This window comes from Salarias fasciatus, chromosome 10 (assembly GCF_902148845.1).
Source record: "Salarias fasciatus chromosome 10, fSalaFa1.1, whole genome shotgun sequence".
NCBI lineage: Eukaryota > Metazoa > Chordata > Actinopteri > Blenniiformes > Blenniidae > Salarias > Salarias fasciatus.
Window position 1 is genome coordinate 11,959,045 of NC_043754.1, and position 19,845 is coordinate 11,978,889.

Consider the following 19,845-nt stretch of genomic DNA (forward strand, 5'->3'; position numbering starts at 1 on the left):
GGTTTGAGTTACCCTCTCCTTGGATTCTCCCCTGAAGAACGCATTTCACGTCAAGCTCAATGCTCGATAGTGAGCTAGACTTGAGCCCCTGGGAAAGGACCTGGGCTGTGTGTCTGTTTGTGTCTGGGTTCAAAATGGGCCTTTTGTTCGCTTTTTTGAAAGGAGCATGTTGCAGCGAACACATTCAAAAAATGCACCACACAGCCGAACTCGATCAGCCTGCACGTTTCAGCTGACACATTTCAATCAGATCAATGACTCATATCGATACGTCTCCCTTTTATGAAAGGAGCATGTTGCAGCGAACACATTGAAAAAATGCACCACACAGCCGAACTCGATCAGCCTGCACGTTTCAGCTGACACATTTCAATCAGATCAATGACTCATATCGATACGTCTCCCTTTTCCTCAAGTACTCTGAAGTTTACTTTCTTTGGTAATCATATTCGATGTAACAGTTATCACCAATAACAGATTAACTTCGCCATGCTCTCATTTCAAACTGTTCAGTCTTAATTTACAACTACAATGCAAGTGTCACGACTCACATAAACATTACAAAAATATCATGAAAACAGTTTAATGAGTTGAAGTACTACTTTTACTGCTTTGAAAAGTTCTTTTAGTTGGCCTGGTCTGAACCGAACTGAAAAAAAACAGCAGGTATATTAAAGCGGCAATTAAAACAGCGGAATGTGCAGAGAGGCAATGTTGCACAGTGTTAAGTGAAATTAAAAGTCAACATCTAACAATGACATTGGAAAATTGCACATTATGACATACTGATACTACACAAAGCTAAGAGTTATTGTAACCCCCAGAGTTCAGAAGGAGAATGGCTTTGGGGACAAAGGTGTTGTTTTTTAAACATATTGAATTTTTTGCATCTCGGTACAAATATACAATATAAGTGAACATAGACAAATAATATAAAACTGCAGTCCTAACCCACTGACCCCATTTCTCACTAATTACAATGAGGAAAATAGTAAAATGCATAAATAAATGTTCCTTAAAAAAAGATGTAAAGATACACAAGATTAAAAAAATAAACGGTTAATGCAATACAATTTAAGCGCGCACAGACAAACAACACTGTTTAAAGGAAAATAAAGCCAATGTAGAGAACGGCTTTCAAGTATTATTGTAATATACCCTATATCAGATACATTTATGGCACAAAAGAGTACTGTGGTCTGTGGTCTGACCTGTGGACCTGTTTCTACAGAAACAGATTGCAGCTCCTGAAATGCCGGAAACAGAGCATGTTTTGAGTCACTGAGAATGTGACGAGGCAGACTGTATGCTCACTGCTCATGCATGGTGTTCAGGTGGCAAGCACCATGTCCAAAAATGAAGTCCAATAATCTCAGAACACACCTTATAGTGTTGTGTAGGCGGTTCCTGTTCTGTCCTGGAGAGTGATGGAGTGATATCAACTGCATATAGAGAAAACTAAAACACTTTGAATACATGTGTAACAGAATGTCAGTAAACAATTCTTGCTGGCAGAAAAAGAGTTCAGTTTTCTGACAAGATTAAAGTAAAGAGCTAATGAAATCAGGCCAAATTCAGATAAAAAGGAGTATGGAATGTATGTGAATGCTTTGTCTCAGTGAGGAACATGATATGTTTGTTTTTAGGAATAGTGGAGAGACCTTCAGACTGTCTCCTGTCAATGTCACAAAGTGTCTGTCTTTCCTGAGATAAGCAAAGTGAAAGGGCTACACATGCAGACCACAGATCAGACCACAGACCAGAGGTCAAACCAGGTGGTCTCGGATCTATGGAACAATGACAATGGTCATTCTTTTTAATCAGTTACCAGCCCAGAATGTTACTGGAGCTTTTTTCTGTTTAGCCTTGAATTCAGGAAGTCATCATTTTCACATTACTTTAATAAAGTAATCTTAAATAATTTTCTCTGTAATGTAACATCCATTTAGAATGACCCTGACAGGAGCACTGCTGAAGCACTGAGAAGGGATGTGTGTGTTCAGTATGTAAATACATTTAGACTCAGCAATGAAATAAAATGTTAATCCTCATTGTTTTTTAATCTATGATTACCCTCGTTGATTTTTGTTCTTCATCTTTTTAATTGTTTTAATTTTATTTATTTATTTATTTATTTATTTTTTTGCAGTTTTTAAATAAAATCTTCTCCAGAGCCAACATGGCATCAGTGCTCATCTGGACTACAAGTGGCCTAACCTTAAGGAACAGAAGCGGCCCTGCACTGAAGTGACACACAAGTTGGAAGTCAAGTGCATTCAGAAATATCCTGGCACTGACTTATCTTCAGTGATAACAATCATCTTTACAGGGCAGACAATAAGTGTGCTTATCTGGACGGTTCTGTTTCTGCAACTAATGTCAGTTTAGTGAAGTCCCAGCAGTGACATTTTTAAGTAATTTTAAAATTTCTTATTTGATTCTTGATAAACATGTGATATTGTGACATTAAAAATGATTACAAATGATTGTGATTTATTTAAATTTAGGAAGCATGGTATGAATCCAAACAGACTGTTGTTCATGTTCCACAATTTCATTGTTGATATATTTAATGTCCTAATTTCATTAAAATATGTAATCATGTCAGATGAATTGGCTTTTCCCTTTACACTGACTGTGTCCCTGGACTGGGAGAACCTAGATATAGCATCAGTGGCGCCTGGTGAAAGATATTCCAGGTGGAGCTGTGCTTTATGAGTCTGACACGCGAGCTCCACTACTTCTTGAAAAAGGTGTGTTGGAGCTCACAAATGACAGCAACAATGGCCAGACACACCTGAATTAATCACTTTTTCCAATAACATAGGACAGGAATAAAAGAGCAGTATTGAGTCCAGGAAGAAGAGCTGTGCATAAAGCCTTTCAATAACCATCTCAAAACAATTGAACGTAAACAGCTGGAAACCAGTCTTCTGTGAAAAAGGAAGTATTTAATGCCATATTAACAACTTCATATATTCCTTTTACAAAACACGAATAGCATAATGCACAAACATAACTTTGGAACCAAACTGGAAACAAAGAACTTATTTGAACTCATTTTTACACACAACGCTGTTGACTGTGCCAGAGGCGCCCCCGTGTGGCAGAAACAGAAAATTACACAATTGAGGCACACAACCAGGATGGAGTCTATATAGATTTCACCAAAGTGGCTGTGTGAAAGTTATACTGTTTATAGTATGTAAGAGAAGTGAATACTGGAATCAATGAGTGCATAATTACCAAGCTGAATGTTACTAATGTGATCTGAACTATGTACAATTGACTGGGTTTTCAAAAAGCAGGTCAATAAAATGTAACATTTTCCACAAAAATCCATGTTTTTTGCATGCCAGTAATTGCTATGGCTGTTGTAGGACAGGTTGAAGCATCTAATTCATTAAAGGGAACTTTTGATAAACTGGGTCTCAATCGTGATTTGCTGCTTTTGTTATTTCATACTTCAATATTTTTTTCTCAGAGTAGCAGCTATTCTGTATTAAGTTAGAATGCTCACTGTATCTGTACTTGACATGATTGGTGATGATGACTATGGTAAAGGTAAAGGCAAGAAAGCTTTTGTCAAATATACTCCTATAAATTTAGAGATTGAAGGAAATTAGACGAGCCCTTCAGCTGAATGTCAATGGTTAAATCAGAAAAAGATATTGATGAAAGGCCAACTTTCATCAAGACCCTCTATCTATCCATCCATTCATCATCTAATTCGCCGTATCTGGCTTAGCCTCATGGGATAGTGAGCACAATCGCAGCTGTCTGTGGTTGAAGGCAGCCAGGGAATACCCTGGGGGGGGATGTAAATGAAAGCAGAGACTCAGACAGACACACAATTACATTCATAAATACTGACAATCACTAAAGTCACCAAACAACCTGAAACACATGGTTTGGACTGTGGGAAGAAACTGGAGTATCTGGAGAATACTCACACACATGCAGGGAGAACATGCAAACTCACATACCTAATGAATGCAGTATAGTGCAATTACATTGAATTGATGCAAAGATAGCAATTGTATTGTACATGTTGTTGTGTGTTTTTTCTTCTTGGGCCTTGAATGTCTTGTGTCTTAACTAGTGGTTCAACCTTTTTTCAATGAGGTACCCTATGACCTTTTTTCCCCCAATGAAGTACCCGCTAACCAGGGCGAAGCATTTTTGATTGAAAAAATAAAGAGATAAAGAAATGAAAAACGGCACTATGTCACCAGTCTCTGATTCATTACATTTTATAACGGTGCAAAATATCACTCATATGTAGTGGTGTTTCTTGAACTATTCTAGAAAAAGATACAAATATAAGTACAAACCAAAACAAATGACTGATTTAGTGATAAATAAGGATTTACACTTTAATCGTCAACCTAAATTTCCTTCATTTGGGATTATAATAGAGAACTATCTCAATTCATGAACATGTGGGTGTCAGGTCGGGTTAAACCATCACGCTATGGGGGAAACTCTGAGTTTATGGTGATGAAATGGAAGAGTTTACTTGACATGAAATTTAGTTGATGAACTAACATTGAACTTTTATTGAGGTATTATTTAATGAATATATTTTAGAAGCGATTTTTGAATTGCTGCTGGTTTTAAGATTTTTTTTTTTATTATCTTCAGGTACCCCAGGTGTACTCTTGTTTGTGAGCCACTGCCTTATAGTGGGCTTGATTCTGGATGTGAGCTGTGAACTGTCTGTGTTTTTCATTGTGTACATGAATACTTTTATTTTGATTGAGAATCGACCCCAGGAGGAATAGTCTTCACTTTGTAAACACTAATGGGAATCTTTTAATAAATAAACAAACAAATAAATAAATCCAGCCATTGTCATTCACAATTTATAGGGAAGCATATGGTTGAAAAAAGTTCAGTATTTTGTCCATTTTGCCATTGTAGGATTTTATTTTCATGGCAAATCATTTGGTTAATGGCACAAACACACATAGATAAATAAACAAAAATAGAACAGAAAAGGGGACAGCAACTCTTCAGATCCTAAATCTGATCCGTTCAGCATAATCAGTCCAACTCTTGTACAACTTTTCTTGTCTATCTTGAGGGGAAAGAATGTTTTTCCAATGAAATAAATCTTGTACACAATGTCAATCCATTCATTAATGGTGGGTGGTTCTGTTTTTATTCAGTACCTTATAATGGGCTTATTTTACTGACTGCCAGTAAATAGCAGCTACAAGGTTTTTTTTGTTTGTATGTATGTATGTATGTATGTATGTATGTATGTATGTATGTATGTATGTATGTTTGTTTGTTGTCTTAGTTATTGCAAATCCATTATATTCCAACAAGTAAATGATTTTAATTGTTGTTGTTTGGCAAAGTAAATATATATGGACATTGCATTCACTTCCAGTTCCATAGCAGGGTTTGCAAAACATTTATGTACATTTTCCACATCTGAAAAGTGAAAGTACGAGTCGATTACTCGAGTTGATCGACTTTATTGGTGAGTTGCAGCCCTTCCCTGAAAAGACTGAACAAAGACAGCATTGAAAACTGAACCAAGGCGGCTCAATGGACTCATGATTGAACATCGCGAGAACACCTTCATCCAATCAGAGCTCACGATTTTCCTTCGACGTTATGATTGACGTAGACTCTCAGCGAACAGGAGACGCAGAAACCGCTTGTGGGCGTTTCCAGGAAGAGAGCGCTTTACATGTTCCTGTAATGGCGGACCAGACAGAGAGCGAGAGCATCGGGTTCAGCGACAACAGGTCAGACAAATAAAGTGCTAAAAGGTCCCCCGGTAGAGTATGGGACCAGGTGCATGCCGGAGTTTTAATCAAACTAACGGACACTTGTTTTGGTTAAGCGTACGTGACGAACAGTTGGTATACTTTACATGCAGCCACGCAAGCTAACTAGCTTCATGCTAACTAGCATCCAGCTAACTAGCGTGTGTTGCCAAGCGGCTCGCGCCTGCTGTGTGCTCGTGGCACGCGGTAAACATACACAAACATGTTTTCCTCTGTTTTTGAGCTGCTGCGTTCATTTGGATCCCATGGTGTGAGTCCAGTCTCGGCTGATAACCCCTGGGCGCACTCCTCCCTCAAGTGTTAACAAATAGCCAGCTAACGAAGCTTTGCTAAATTCATTAGTACGCAGTAGCACACAATCACGTCCCGTTCACTGTTTTGAATGAACTTTCTCACAAGAGATTATGTTCAACCGTCAGTGTTCTATTCGGAGACTAGTTATGTCCGATAAGTAAAGGATAATTAAAGCTGAAACATGTAGACGTGGGAATCAAGCCATCCCCGGTCTAAACCTCGTCCACGTCAGTTTCTGCAGGGACTGATTGGAGTAAATAACCAATCATCGTAGATATTTGGGAAGCCCGATCATAAAGATCCTGCAGATATTAATTACAACGTCCTACACTTGGTAATAGAGGGATTACTAAAATGGGAGTTACGAGCATATTGAAGCTTCAAAGATGTGCAGTGTCGAGACGACATTCAGTGCTTTGTTTTCTTTATGAATCCATTTCGCAGCTTTTTGAGTGAGAGAAAGCACACACAAGCTAAGAGTAACATTTCATATTAGTTTTGATCACAAATGCTGACATTTTCATTCTATTTTAGGCGCATGAACCACTTGTCATATGTACAAGTCTGGAATTTTTATCAAAACAATAGCTTCAGAGTCAGTGGTTAAATGTCAAGTTGACAGAGTTGACTAACTTTTGTTCTTATTGAGCAATATTTGTTTTATGATCAGAAGTGCAATATGACATGAATATGCAAACAGTTATCTGGGATGTAAACCAGACATGGATCACTGGTGTCCCATAGACTGTGTGTAGCATCTGTCTCAATACTTTGCTGGCTGCAAGACAGTTTAAAAACAATAAAAAAAAAATTTTCACAGATTATGGTCAGGTTAAGTACATTTTGATCACATTTCCAATGGGCAGCAATCAAAAATATTAGAAATCTTAATGTTGCTGATATAAGAAATAAGAAGTATTACTAATGTAAGAATGTGAAATGCATGCATGTCCATTAAAAATGAAGAAATACGATCTGTCTGATCTTTTCACTGAAGTAGCTGCTGTAATTTCCATAACTTTTTGTCATAAAGGTACTCGGTTACAATTTGAGGGTGTTACCTTATGATTAAAGTTGGCTATACCTGATTGATACATGGAGTCCATGTTTTGCTTTGATCAGTGATATTCCTGTTGCTTTGACAACAATTGCTCTGCTTGACCTGCTCGTAAAACCTTCCTGATTTCTTGTTACTATCGGCTTTAATCCTACATTGGTGATGTTTTTGCAGTGATGTGAAGTTAATGCAAGAACAGTTCAGTCTACATACATAGTATTCTCAAACAGATGTGAAAAAGCTTTCCATTTAACTTGTTCAGTCCAGTAGAGATCTTTTCTCTCAGTAGTTTGTTAAACTAACCTTATCACCAGTTTCACTTGTAACACAGCGTCATTTGTAAAACTGTTTCAGAATAAGTTTGTATCATGTCTGTATTTATTGTATGTGGTATGTTGTATTTAATTGACATGAAAGTTGGACTTTCTCGATAGTTCTCTCCCAGGTTGTTTGTACATTTCTTTGGGTTCATAGATGCAGAGATGTTTTTGTACCTGTGTTCTTTCTAATGAAGTTTCTGTTTTGCTTGTCGGCTCTTAGCATTGAAAAAGTGTTTGTTCTTTCTTAATGTTTGACTGAACGCTGTTTAACTCATTATTATCCTTTCATTGTGTTAGAATGGCGCAGCAGGCAGTGCGCTTTCGCGGCCCTACCCCTGCGCCCGCGCCTGCCCCGGCTCCAGTGTTACGAGGCCCGCCGCCACTCCTCAGGCCTCCGCCTCCTCCATTCGGGATGATGAGAGGTCCTCCGCCAAGACCTCCGTTTGCACGCCCGCCCTTTGACCCCAATATGCCGCCCATCCCACCACCGGGAGGCATGCCACCACCCATCGGACCTCCACACTTACAGGTGACTGTTGATATGGATTTTTAGTAAATTGTGCAGAGCAGAAACTACCAGATAAAGTGTTTAAGAAGAGAGGAACCTTAAAATTCAGTCGAGGAATCTTTATGATTACATTGTATGAACATAATATATAAATACTATTTTTCCATGAGGATGTGTTTCCTGGACAGGACCTTTAGGCAATACTGTGTGAATCAAATGCATAACTGCACTATTTCTACCATTTAATCTGAATTCTTAAAAATGCTCTCTTTGCTTATTTCAAAGTTCAAAATGAACCAGTTGCCATATGTTCAAAAAGATGCTCTCGAATTATATGTTAACAGCTCAACTCACGCTTTGTCATCTTTCTGTCTTTCGCTTCTCTCACAGTGACAGTACTGTGATAGAGCTCTCACCATGTGGTGAGACTTTAATCCAACAGCTTTCACATCAGTTTTTTTCTTTTCTGTAGCTCGATAAATTGGCATGCACTATGAAAATGCTTTATTTTTGCATTTCACTTGTTACCATTTCTTTTTTTGTTGGAGTGGGGGTTCGCGTCATGTGTAGATTCCTCATATCAAATGGGCATGTTTTCTGACTGGTGCTACAAAGCTTCATAGAGCAGCATCAAATGCTTAATGCAGCAAGCAAGCGAAAAGTCTTTTTTGAGGACAAAAACACGAAGAAGAACCAGGTGACACTGTGATGTGTTATTTTGGAGTTGTAATGCTCCTACAGCTACCGTAATATCTCGGCATTACATCATCCCTGGCTCTGCAGCGGTTTCCCTTCATCCACTCTTTATTTTATTTTCAAAGGGTTTTGCTTTAGTATCATGGTAAAATACATAAAATGTAAGTGAGTTTATCAGAATATGACTCGCAGTATATTGAATTCATATTGAACAGTGGTGGCTGTCTGGCAGCCTGAGTCTGCAGAAGAACTGGCCAGAAAGAAAGTACAGCACTGACTCTCTGAAGAAGACGTAAACTGAATCAAGGTTGGACGTGCAGGTTTATTCTCCCAAATTATGCAGTACCAATGCTCAAATGTCCTCATTTGAATTCAGGGAGCACTCAAAGCTTTGTCTACTGGCAAAATAAGTTGAGTGCTTCTCTGACAGGGTGTTTTTCTGTACTCCTTGCATTTACATGGATGATGTGTTTGAGGATGGAGCCCTCTAATAGGCTCATTTACATCCCCAGCCTGATGCCTCACTGTTTGAAAGCTAAATGCTTGGCTTTTATCTTCTTCTACAGAGACCTCCATTTCTTCCCCCTCCTATTGGGAACCTGCCGCCTCCTCCCGGGATGCTGTTTCCTCCCGGGATGCCTCCCGTTCCTTCATCTGGAAATCCAGCACTCAATCCTACAGAGGAGATCTGGGTGGAGAACAAGACGCCAGAGGGAAAGGTAGTCTACAGAGATCCTTGTAAGCACACCGGAGGGTAGAAAATAAAGGTCAAGTGTTGAATTAGTCCTGTTTGTCGCTCCGTTCTCAGGCGTATTACTACAACGCCAGGACCAGAGAGTCATCGTGGAGTAAACCAGACGGCGTGAAGGTCATCCAGCAGTCCGAGCTCAACCCTCTTCTCGTAGCAGGGGCCGGGGGTGGAGGACCAGGTGCAAGTGTCGGGGGGACTGCAGCTGTCAGCTCAAACAGCGTCAACACCACAGCCAGCACAGCGGCGGCCTCCCCGACTCAGGCTCCCTCCACGACCCCGTCTCGCACGCTCACCTCCAGTCCTGACTCCATCACCACCCCTTCGCCCTCTGTGACCATCGCAGGTAACTCCAAACATCGGCTTCAAGCACAGACATGGACTCTCACAGAACATCATGAAAAAAAATCCCCCTTTTCTGTTTTCTGAAAGCCACTGTTGTAGCAGACCTCGCCCCCGTCGCCACAGTCACCTCGACCGTCGCTGTGTCTCCAGTCACTGTGGTGACTGTGTCCACGGTGCCGTCGCCTGTGACCGCAGTGCAGACCGTGTCGCTGCTGCCGGCAGCCCTGCCTCACAGCGTGGCCCAACCCACCGCAGCCATCCCCGCCTTCCCTCCTGTCATGGTGCCACCGTTTAGGGTGCCTTTGCCGGGCATGCACATCCCTCTGCCAGGTGAGTGTGACACAGTAGAACCGTTGGCCTCATGTGAGCAGATAGTTAGCGTGCATTGCTTCCTTTACAACACTCTGCAGTGTAGTGGTCTGCACATAGATTGAAGTGCAAAATATTGATTGGGTGGTGTTCTTTTAACATCGATCAATTATTTTGTTACTTTAAGTGTGTGAATTTTTTCAGTCCGAAACGCAGGTGTGCAAAGAACATTCCAGGCTCATTTGTAATGATCAAAGTGATTCTTCTGTGACAAATTTCACAACATATTGCAGCATTATGTGAGCCTTTTCGATGAAAAAATAAGATGTAATGTAGTGTTATTAACCTTTACTGTCGTTGGGTTTTCTCATCTGCACTTGTTTATTTGTTGGTGCGATTCAATATCTTGTAGCCTCTTCTGCAGTGAAACCAGTGGTGCTTTTTAGTGTCACTAAGACAGATTGTAGAAAACAATGACACAATTTACATAATTCTAGAAATCTGATTACTGAGATAATTGTAATAATCAAATCTGACATAGTGACATGTTTATGTGCACTTAAGGAATTTCACAACTGAAAACCCTGCATTACTTGCAGCACATGTCAGATTTCTTTTGATTATGTAATGATGATCACTTTAATAATCTGATAACTCAAATCATTTAGTGACGGTGTATTTAGTGTGCATAGAAACAAGCTCACTGACAGAATGTCATTGGCTGCTCACACACCAATAAAGAAAATCTGCTTCAGCAAAGACAAGGCTTCTGATGTCCGCCACAAGCAACTCATCGGGGAAGCTTATTAGCCTTATTAGGCTGCTTCAGTTCAGGGTCAACAAACATTGCTTTGCAATTCTACAAATGAACTTAGTGTAGTATTTATACCGTGGACCGTTTCAGTAGAACCAAACATGACTAATATGTACACACTTTGAAGTGTGTCACACATGCAGCTACTCCATCTAATCCTGTTCTAAAAAAAATTTATCAAACCTTAATTTTATTAAAAGAAAACAGTTTTTTTTAAAGACCTTGCAATGACATTTTATTTATAATTTTAAACCATAGCTTGATAAGAATTTGGAATTAAAATGACTTATCCTCAGAGGTCAGAAGACATTTTGAGAAGTGAACCAATTTCTTTGCTATTATTTTCTTCATAAATGTTGAATTGAGATGATTTTAAACCTGCCATAGCAAGGCTCTTTGTCCACAGAGTTTGGAGTATATCCAGTATTTGTGACGTTACCCTTTGGGTAGAGAGGTGCATCTGAATTTACTCTTTCCTTTTCCTCAAGATGCCTCCTCATTAAACTCAGCCCAGCCTGTAATGTCCTGTACTGGTCTGAATATAAGACAACCCCCACTTTGTTGTTGTTGATTGTTTTTTTTTTGTTTGTTTTTTTTGTAAGCTCATATTTGAGGAAAAGGGGTTTTGTTGACCAAATTTTTTTATTTTTTTAACGAGGGCACTGTTTTTTCTTTATGGACATATGGAATTAAGGAGCTGTTTTTAACATTTTTTTTTAAATCCTGGTAGTGGAGCATTGGCGCACATGTACAATCTCCATTATTCCCAGCCTATTCCTCACACAGATCTCCTCATCATCATTGATTTCACTCCAGCTTTGAACAGTTTAACAACAGAGTCCAATGCCTGTGGGTCGACATCCCCCCTGTTATGATTACCAAGATGCTTTTCTTTCAGTCAGGTTTTCTCAGATCACATCCAACACCAGCGTGTGCCTCTTGTTATGAACAATTCAGTGTTCGAATCTACGAAGACCCGACTTCTTCAGGCCTGATTCCAGGGGTTAAAAAGCTTGGCTTACATTTGGACCAGTACGGTACATCATGCTTATTCCTCACATATTTCAAAAACACTCCAGCCACAGAGTAGCTGTGCAGTGAGTGTTGTAACAAAACAGTGACATAAATTTGACTGTGTGTTTGTCTGAGTGGGTCACACACACGCACACGCACACACACCCATGGTAGCTGATGTCCAGTGTCTTGCTGTGTTCAACCAGATGCTTGCTTGTCCGTTGTTCTTGCAGGTGTAGCAATGATGCAGATAGTAGGTGCACCCTGTGTAAAGGCAGGCCCCAGCGCCAACGGTAAACACCCAGCCGCTCGCCTCTCAGACCCACAGTAGATGGCATGGTAGTGAATGGTGTCCACATGCGTCATCTGGTTTACACGAGGACCCTCAGACCGTGGCATGGTGTTGAATGATGTGAATTGAATCCATTTGATGTACAGTACTGAGAAAACACAGAAGCAGAATAGGCAGCCATTAAACTTACTTTGACTTCCCGTAACAATATTCAATCGGATTTAAAAAACAGCGACACAAACTGGCGATTGGCAGGTTGTTTAAAACAAATGTACAACAGAAGTCTTTTCAAGTGCAGATATTTGATTATTTCTGTCATTTAGTTCGTGTCATTTGGTTTTTTGGTTGTGTGTTGCCCTCAGACTAATTTTTAATTGAGATTTCCAAAATGGAAACAATTGGATTGGGTCATGTTGTTTGGCGGTTAGAGTCTGTCACGCTTGTGCAGGTGGTTCACAGATATTGGCGAGTTTAGTTTCAGCAAATCCAGCTGCTATCGTAGCAGTTCAGTTCAGTTCTGAGACAGTCAGAGCTACACGTTGTGATCTTGTGGATGTCTTTCTGTGTGGCATGGCTGTTTGTATGTGTGCAGTCACTGCTTTTTGTTGTTTGTGTATGTGACGTGTGTTTATTGTCAACTAGATATTTTTTTTATGCTTCTTGAGGCATTTTATCCTATACATTGATAATATCTAATATTCCACTCTGCTTGTTTACTAGGCAATCATTGTAACGACAGGTCTTTGTAAAGTGGAGAAAATGACTCTCACCTCTGACTTTGCTGATATGAGAACCCTGGAAACGTCACCTCACACATTGATGTACACACTAATGCTCGCGGCGTTCACTGCTAATGCCCCCGACAGGAAGACGACTCTCAGCCATCGTTTGTCTTCTTTCCTCTCTGACTCATCACAGGCATGCTCCCTGGTATGGGCCCTCCTTTAGTTTCCATGATGCACCCCCAGCTGGCGCTCTCGGCAGCTCCTGCCTCCATGGCCGGATCGTTGCAGCTCCCTGAGTGGTCGGAGTACAAAACCGCTGATGGGAAAACGTACTACTACAACAACCGGACACTGGAGTCGACCTGGGAAAAGCCGCAGGCCGTTTTGGATAAAGGTAAGAAAATGTTTTGGGATGAGAAAACATTGGATGAGTTCCTGGAGCAACATTTTCTGATCTCCAATGACAACTGTGTCATTGGTTAGAAATATTGAAGTCTTCAGGATGCTGGTCTTTCTTTCATACATAAAAGCAACTCAGATCTGAGTAAGAAAATTGTGTCATGTCTACGTATGTTATTTGTCTGACAATCTGGATAGCTAAATTTCTGAATCTGCTTTAAGCAACCTCATAATTTATCTTTTTTTTTTTAATCTAGAAAAAGAAGCAGAGAAGGCCAAAGAGCGTCTGGCCCAGGAGGAGGCAGAGGCGATGGAGATGGAGGACGAGGACAACAAGGTAGACAACACTAATAATATGAAGGAGGTATGTGAAAATCATGGACACAATCAGTGTGTTGCATGTTGAGTAACATTTTGCAAGAAATGCCCCACGCTGCAAAATATGCTGATATGAAAATGGTAATATAATGAACATTTCATCATCAGAAATTAATGCAATCAAAAATATTGAAGATGTTTTTTTTTTGTTTTGTTTTGTTTACAAGGAACCAAAAGAAGAAGAGATGACAGAGGAGGAAAAAGCTGCACAGAAAGCCAGACCGATAGCCACCAACCCCATACCTGGCACGCCATGGTACAGCTAACACACCTTTCCTCGGCTTCACTGTATGGACGTACATTTACATACATGAGTGATTGTAACTTTACATGAGATGGCAGTGACCTGTGGCTGTTTGTTTCCGTGTACAGTGAGAATTTTGATAAGTCAGATCATGAACCTAATTTTTTTTCCCCCTCTTCTAATCTGTGTGTGTGATCTTGTGGCTCAGGTGTGTGGTGTGGACAGGAGACGACCGCGTTTTCTTCTACAACCCAACAACACGACTGTCGATGTGGGACCGGCCCGAGGAGCTCGTGGGTCGAGCTGACGTCGACAAGCACATCCAAGAGCCGCCGCACAAGAGAGGCCTGGAGGACAGCAAGAAGCCAGGTATACGGACGAAACACACGGACAGGCTGTGATTAGAACACTTCAGTCGCTGTTCTGCTGCAGTGTGTCGAGTTTTCACTTTGTGCTCATGCTCAGGAGGCGTCCCGAAAGAGGAGCCAGAATTATCGATCACTACTGAGGAGAGTCCGGACGAGGAGCCGACCAAAGCCAAAAAGAGGAAGTAAGTCTGCTCAAACTGCCAAACCCTGACGAGGTAGCCTCAGAACCTTCTCAGCACTTTATCATACCTTCTCTTGTTTCGAGCTCTTGCCACAGTTTGTTTCTTGTCTATTTGTTTCACTGCCTCTTATCCTCACGGGCCTTGTGATTTAACCCCCGCAGGAAGGAGGACATAAAGGAGCCAGATTCTGAGAAGGAGGCAGCAATGGAGGCAGAGCTCAGAGCTGCCAGAGAAAGAGCGATAGTGCCTCTAGAGTCCCGGATGACCCAGTTCAAAGAAATGCTGCTGGAGAGAGGGGTAACGCAGAATTTATACTTAAAATTTAACAGCTTTCTTGAAATTGTTATATTTCACCTACTGAATTATGCCTTTATCGCTAATGCCACTTTTCCTGATCCTCTGAAGGTGTCTGCCTTCTCAACCTGGGACAAGGAGCTCCATAAGATTGTGTTTGATCCACGTTACCTTCTGCTTAATCCAAAGGAGAGGAAACAGGTGCAGCTTCTTCTTCTTCTTCTTCTTCTTCTTCTTCTTTTCCTAAACTTTTACACAAGTTTTTACACATTTTATGGTTATTTTGTCAAATAATAGCTGGTACTTTTGTATACGTGTACCAGTAGAAGCAAAATCTGCTCCAGACCTTTGAGCAAGGCCCTCAACTCTTAACCCTTAACTCTCAACCTTTCCTCAGGACAGGGACTTTTGAGATTTCATAAATAAATGAGAACATTTCAACATTTTTAATCGATCCACTGTCCTCCATCTTTGAGAAACTTTTAGGGATGCTTTAGTGAACCTCCACATCAGCTTTACATGTGTTCAGTAAAAAAGTAATAGAGGTCAAACTGTTGTGATTGTGCCTCCTCCAGGTGTTTGATCAGTATGTGAAGACGAGAGCGGAAGAGGAGAGGAAAGAGAAGAAGAACAAGCTGATGCAGGCCAAAGATGAGTTCAGGAGGATGATGGAGGAAGCGAAGCTCACGGCCAGGTGAACATTCCACTGTTTGTTTACTTTCCAGTTTACATCTGTCAAGCCCGGTATTGATATCTATGCTTTTGAACTGCTGTTTTTATTTGAGGCAGGTGAGATCATAATAAGATTTAAAGTCTCAGAAGTTCAGTGTGTTATGTGTGATTTATTCTGTAGTGTTTAGATCAGTATGTTCACAGCAGCTTTTATTGTGTCATTACTTTACAGTCTAACATCTCAGATTTTTAATATTATTCATCACACAGATTAACGCCTTTATCATTTTGCTTTCTATTCACAGGGAGAGGATTAACTTACAAAGTGTTTATTATCACTTATTTAACTTTTTCGTTTTCTCTAAATCTTTCCAGAACAACATTTAGTGAATTTGCAGTGAAGCACGGCAGAGACCCTCGATTTAAGACCATCGAGAAGATGAAGGACAGGGAGGCTATCTTTATAGAGTTCATCACAGCAATGAGGAAGAGAGAAAAAGAAGACTCCAAATCCAGAGGAGAGAAGGTATCCTGTTACCGTGCTGCTGACACTTCAATGCACCTTTCCCCTCCCAGCAGAGGTGTCAAGAAAGTACTTTCCCATGCCATGTTTTTGTTGTGCCCAGTCAGTTAACAAAGGGCTGGGCTGATTTGAATCACCTGCAACAAACAGTTCTGGGCCCAGGTGATCACAATCAGCCCAGCTCTTCGAGAACTGACTGGGTACATGGAAAACATGGCATGGGAAAGTACTTTCTTGACACCTCTGCCTCCCAGTAAAGGCGGACAGAATCGGTGCACTCCACTTGCTGATGTTTCTGGCAGGTTTCTTACCAAGTTTGTCTTCGTGTGCAGGTGAAGCAGGACTTTTTTGATCTCATAAGCGAGCAGCACATAGAGGGCAGCCATCGATGGAGTAAAGTGAAGGAGAGGCTGGAGACAGACCCACGGTACAAAGCTGTGGAGAGCTCTGCACTCAGAGAAGAACTTTACAAGCAGTTCATGGAGAAACAAGCCAAGGTGAGAACAGGTCTTATAAAAGAGGAAGGTGGCTTTGAAATTGACTTTTTAATTATTGGTTTCACTGTTAATCGTTGGATGATGGTTATTTTAAGGCAATTTGAAACAACGTATCATATTGGAGTGCAAAGGAAGCTCATAATAACCATGCGCGTCGTCCCCTGCAGAACGTGGACATCGAGAAGGAGCGCGAGTTGGAGCGGCAGGCTCGTATCGAGGCCAGTCTGAGAGAGCGGGAGCGGGAGGTGCAGAAGGCCCGATCAGAACAGACCAAAGAAATCGACAGAGAACGGGAGCAGCACAAGAGGGAGGAGGCCATCCAGCATTTCAAAGCTCTCATGTCTGATATGGTGAGCGACTCTGCTCAAGCAGTGGAAACATGAACACTCCATCCATTACTTTGCCGTTGATCCTTGATATTACGCTTGTTTATTGACTACTTGATGTCAAAACATCAAACATGAAAATTTGAGTTATAACCTGCATGATGTCTTCTTTTGATCTATTTTTAACGCTGTTGTCTTTTTTTTTTTTATAGCATTTTATTTTGACCTTTCCTTTTAAATTGAATTATTCAATTTTCCTCCCTCAGGTGCGTTCTTCGGATGCGACATGGTCAGACACGCGTCGGAACTTACGGAAAGACCACCGCTGGGAGTCGGCGTCACTGCTGGAGCGGGAGGAAAAGGAGAAGCTGTTTAATGAACACGTTGAAGCCTTGGCGAAGAAGAAGAAGGAACACTTCCGACAGCTGCTGGACGAGACCAGCATGGTGAGAAAGTACCGACTGAAGAACTTTGAGACTCTTTATTTTATCAGGTTAGCCCAAAAAGTCAAGAAATGTGTGTCTGCAGGATGAATTCTTTTTGGTAAAACTGCCTCTCAGTCATGACTGTTACACTACTGGACAGCCAGTGTTTAAGCCAAGGTTCCACTTCAGTGGGATGAGCAGTAGAGATAAGAACCACTGAAAACAGAAATAAGTCACAAAATACAGATTTTGTGTCAGATTTGTTTGACTTTTAATGAATTGATCCATCAATTCAGTGTCATCTTGATACATTTACTCTTATTGCAGATCACTCTGACAACAACATGGAAGGAGGTTAAAAAGGTTATTAAGGAAGATCCTCGCTGTATCAAATTCTCCTCCAGTGACAGAGTAAGTGCTCACTTATGTTACCCTCTCTGTTTAAATTTGCATTCGTCAAATGAATTTTAGATTGTGCATTTGGCCATAACCGTATCAAAAGTGCACCATATTTAGAGTGTTAATGTTAAATGTGTTTTGATGTTTTCAGAAGAGACAACGCGAGTTTGAAGACTACATTAAAGACAAGTACATCACAGCCAAGGCCGACTTCAGAACCCTGCTGAAGGAGACGAAATTCATCACGTACAGGTCAGATCTCTGCTCGTCTACAGCCCCTCACTTCCCGTTTAGAGCTCTGTGTTGTGCTCAGACTTTTATTAAACGTCATTGAACAGCACAGATTTGTTTTAAAGAGACAAGCTTTTTAAATGATCTCGCCAATTCGACAAGTGTGAACAGCCACTTAAATGTCACAACACACTTTCCATTTCGATGCCATTCAGCCTTCCACTGTTTTCCATCAGATCGAGAAAGTTGATCCAGGAGTCGGAGCAGCATCTGAAGGATGTGGAGAAGATCCTTCAGAACGACAAGCGGTACCTGGTCCTGGAGTGCGTCCCCGAGGAGCGCAGGAAGCTCATCATGTTCTACATCGAAGACCTCGACCGCCGCGGGCCGCCACCTCCTCCCACAGCCTCCGAGCCCACCCGACGCTCCACCAAGTGACCAATCATTCAAAGTCTCCTCGCCCTCCCTTTGGCCAGAGCATGCCACCCCCTCAGCTCCTCTGCTCCCCCGAACCCCGCCCTTCAGGCCCGCAGCCGGCCTCGCAGTGTTATTGCTGGGGGTTACAATGCTTAGAGATGTACCATAGAGACGAACGGTTAAGGTCTCTGTGTTATGTCGCCTCTCAGCCCTGAAAATGCCCCGTATTCGAGGCAACAGCAGGGAGCCGAGGTCATCTGATCTCAAGGTGACCCTTGACCCCTCGCCTCTGGTCGACCACATCAGAGGGAGAGGGGAAGTGATGAGGCTGCTGTTCAAGCAGCCGCAAATGTAAGATAGTTGTTGTAAATGAAGACAACTGAGTGTGACCGTGCGCGCGTGTATGTGTGAGTATGTGTGTATCTGCGTGTATATGTGTGTGTGCGTGCGTGCGTGTGTGCGCATGTGTCTGAGGCGTCCTTAAGCCTTACAGCTCCACTGTGCCAGTCATTGTCTCAGCGGCTCAGTGTGAATGTTAGTTTCTGCTCAGTGGTTTACTCTGTTGCAACAGTTTCTCTGTTGAATGAATTAAAGGCAACTTCCACTGTTTTTCAATAAGTTGTACTGTGTTTTTTGTACTGAACAATTGAGAGAATCTTAATTGAAAGATGGTGATATTGATTTAATTAGAATGAATTTTGGTGTTCTGTTAGTTTCTTTTATTGACTAATTGTATATTGATTAGTTGAATTGTCTTATGCAGTACAGTTTTTAATGAGTTTGTTCCCAAATGCGTTCGAGTACTGAAAAGATAGATGACTGGTAGTTAATTACATGTGTATAAGTAGCTAAATGCATGTAAATAAATGATTCAGCACCTTCTGAGAAAAAAAAAAAACCTTCTGGACTATTAGTGAGGCTCTACTGTATTTGTGCAGCAAGTGGATTGACTTGAAACGATTTCCAAATACATGGTGTTATGTAGATGAGCAGTGGTTAAAAATGAAGAAAAAACATGTAAAAACCAGCATTTTAAGCCTATGCACAAGAATAAAGGACATTTTCTTTAGTAGAATATGCATTTGTTGCAACAATACTTTTTGGCAAATAAATCTTATTCTGGAAAATCTGTTTATTTTCCCTTTAAATGCTGCCACATTTGCAAGGGTCATATTTTTGTAACATTTGGAGCAAAATTGTGAGTGTGCCCTTGAAATAATTGCTGCTCACCCCACAAATGCATGGTGTGGTTGCATTTCAATGGGAAATACATTTTACAAAGGCGTAAGATGTTTTCACAGGAAGCACTTTCAAAACAATTAGCGTCGTTTACTACATTTAGCGTCGTTTATTTGATAGTTGAAATTGAAATTAATGAAAGAAGAGATAAGTTAAATTATCCCTAATTTTCACCAGGCATATGCAACATGAATGAGAACAACATAGGATCACCGAATTCCGATATTGTATCCCCAAAAGATAAAAGACAAGCCATTTTAATTTTCAACTTTGTACTTGCTGCTGCCCAGCCCTGAATTCCTGCCGCACGTGAAGCCGCCGGAAA

At 41.0% G+C, this 19,845-nt stretch overlaps 1 protein-coding gene across 1 annotated transcript; it reads left to right on the forward strand.

Moving 5' to 3' along the window:
• The first annotated feature begins 5,700 nt into the window (after positions 1 to 5,700).
• Positions 5,701 to 18,896, forward strand: tcerg1b (transcription elongation regulator 1b (CA150)). The gene is made up of 21 exons (XM_030100367.1): positions 5,701 to 5,762; positions 7,773 to 8,004; positions 9,246 to 9,398; positions 9,488 to 9,773; positions 9,860 to 10,102; positions 12,143 to 12,202; positions 13,120 to 13,320; positions 13,583 to 13,689; positions 13,871 to 13,959; positions 14,156 to 14,316; positions 14,413 to 14,497; positions 14,659 to 14,794; positions 14,903 to 14,992; positions 15,367 to 15,485; positions 15,839 to 15,989; positions 16,319 to 16,483; positions 16,651 to 16,833; positions 17,076 to 17,255; positions 17,562 to 17,645; positions 17,785 to 17,885; positions 18,101 to 18,896. Exons 1-21 carry the CDS (start codon positions 5,716 to 5,718, stop codon positions 18,300 to 18,302), a joined length of 3,075 nt encoding a protein of 1,024 aa, XP_029956227.1. The 5' UTR covers positions 5,701 to 5,715; the 3' UTR covers positions 18,303 to 18,896.
• Positions 18,897 to 19,845: the final 949 nt, after the last annotated feature.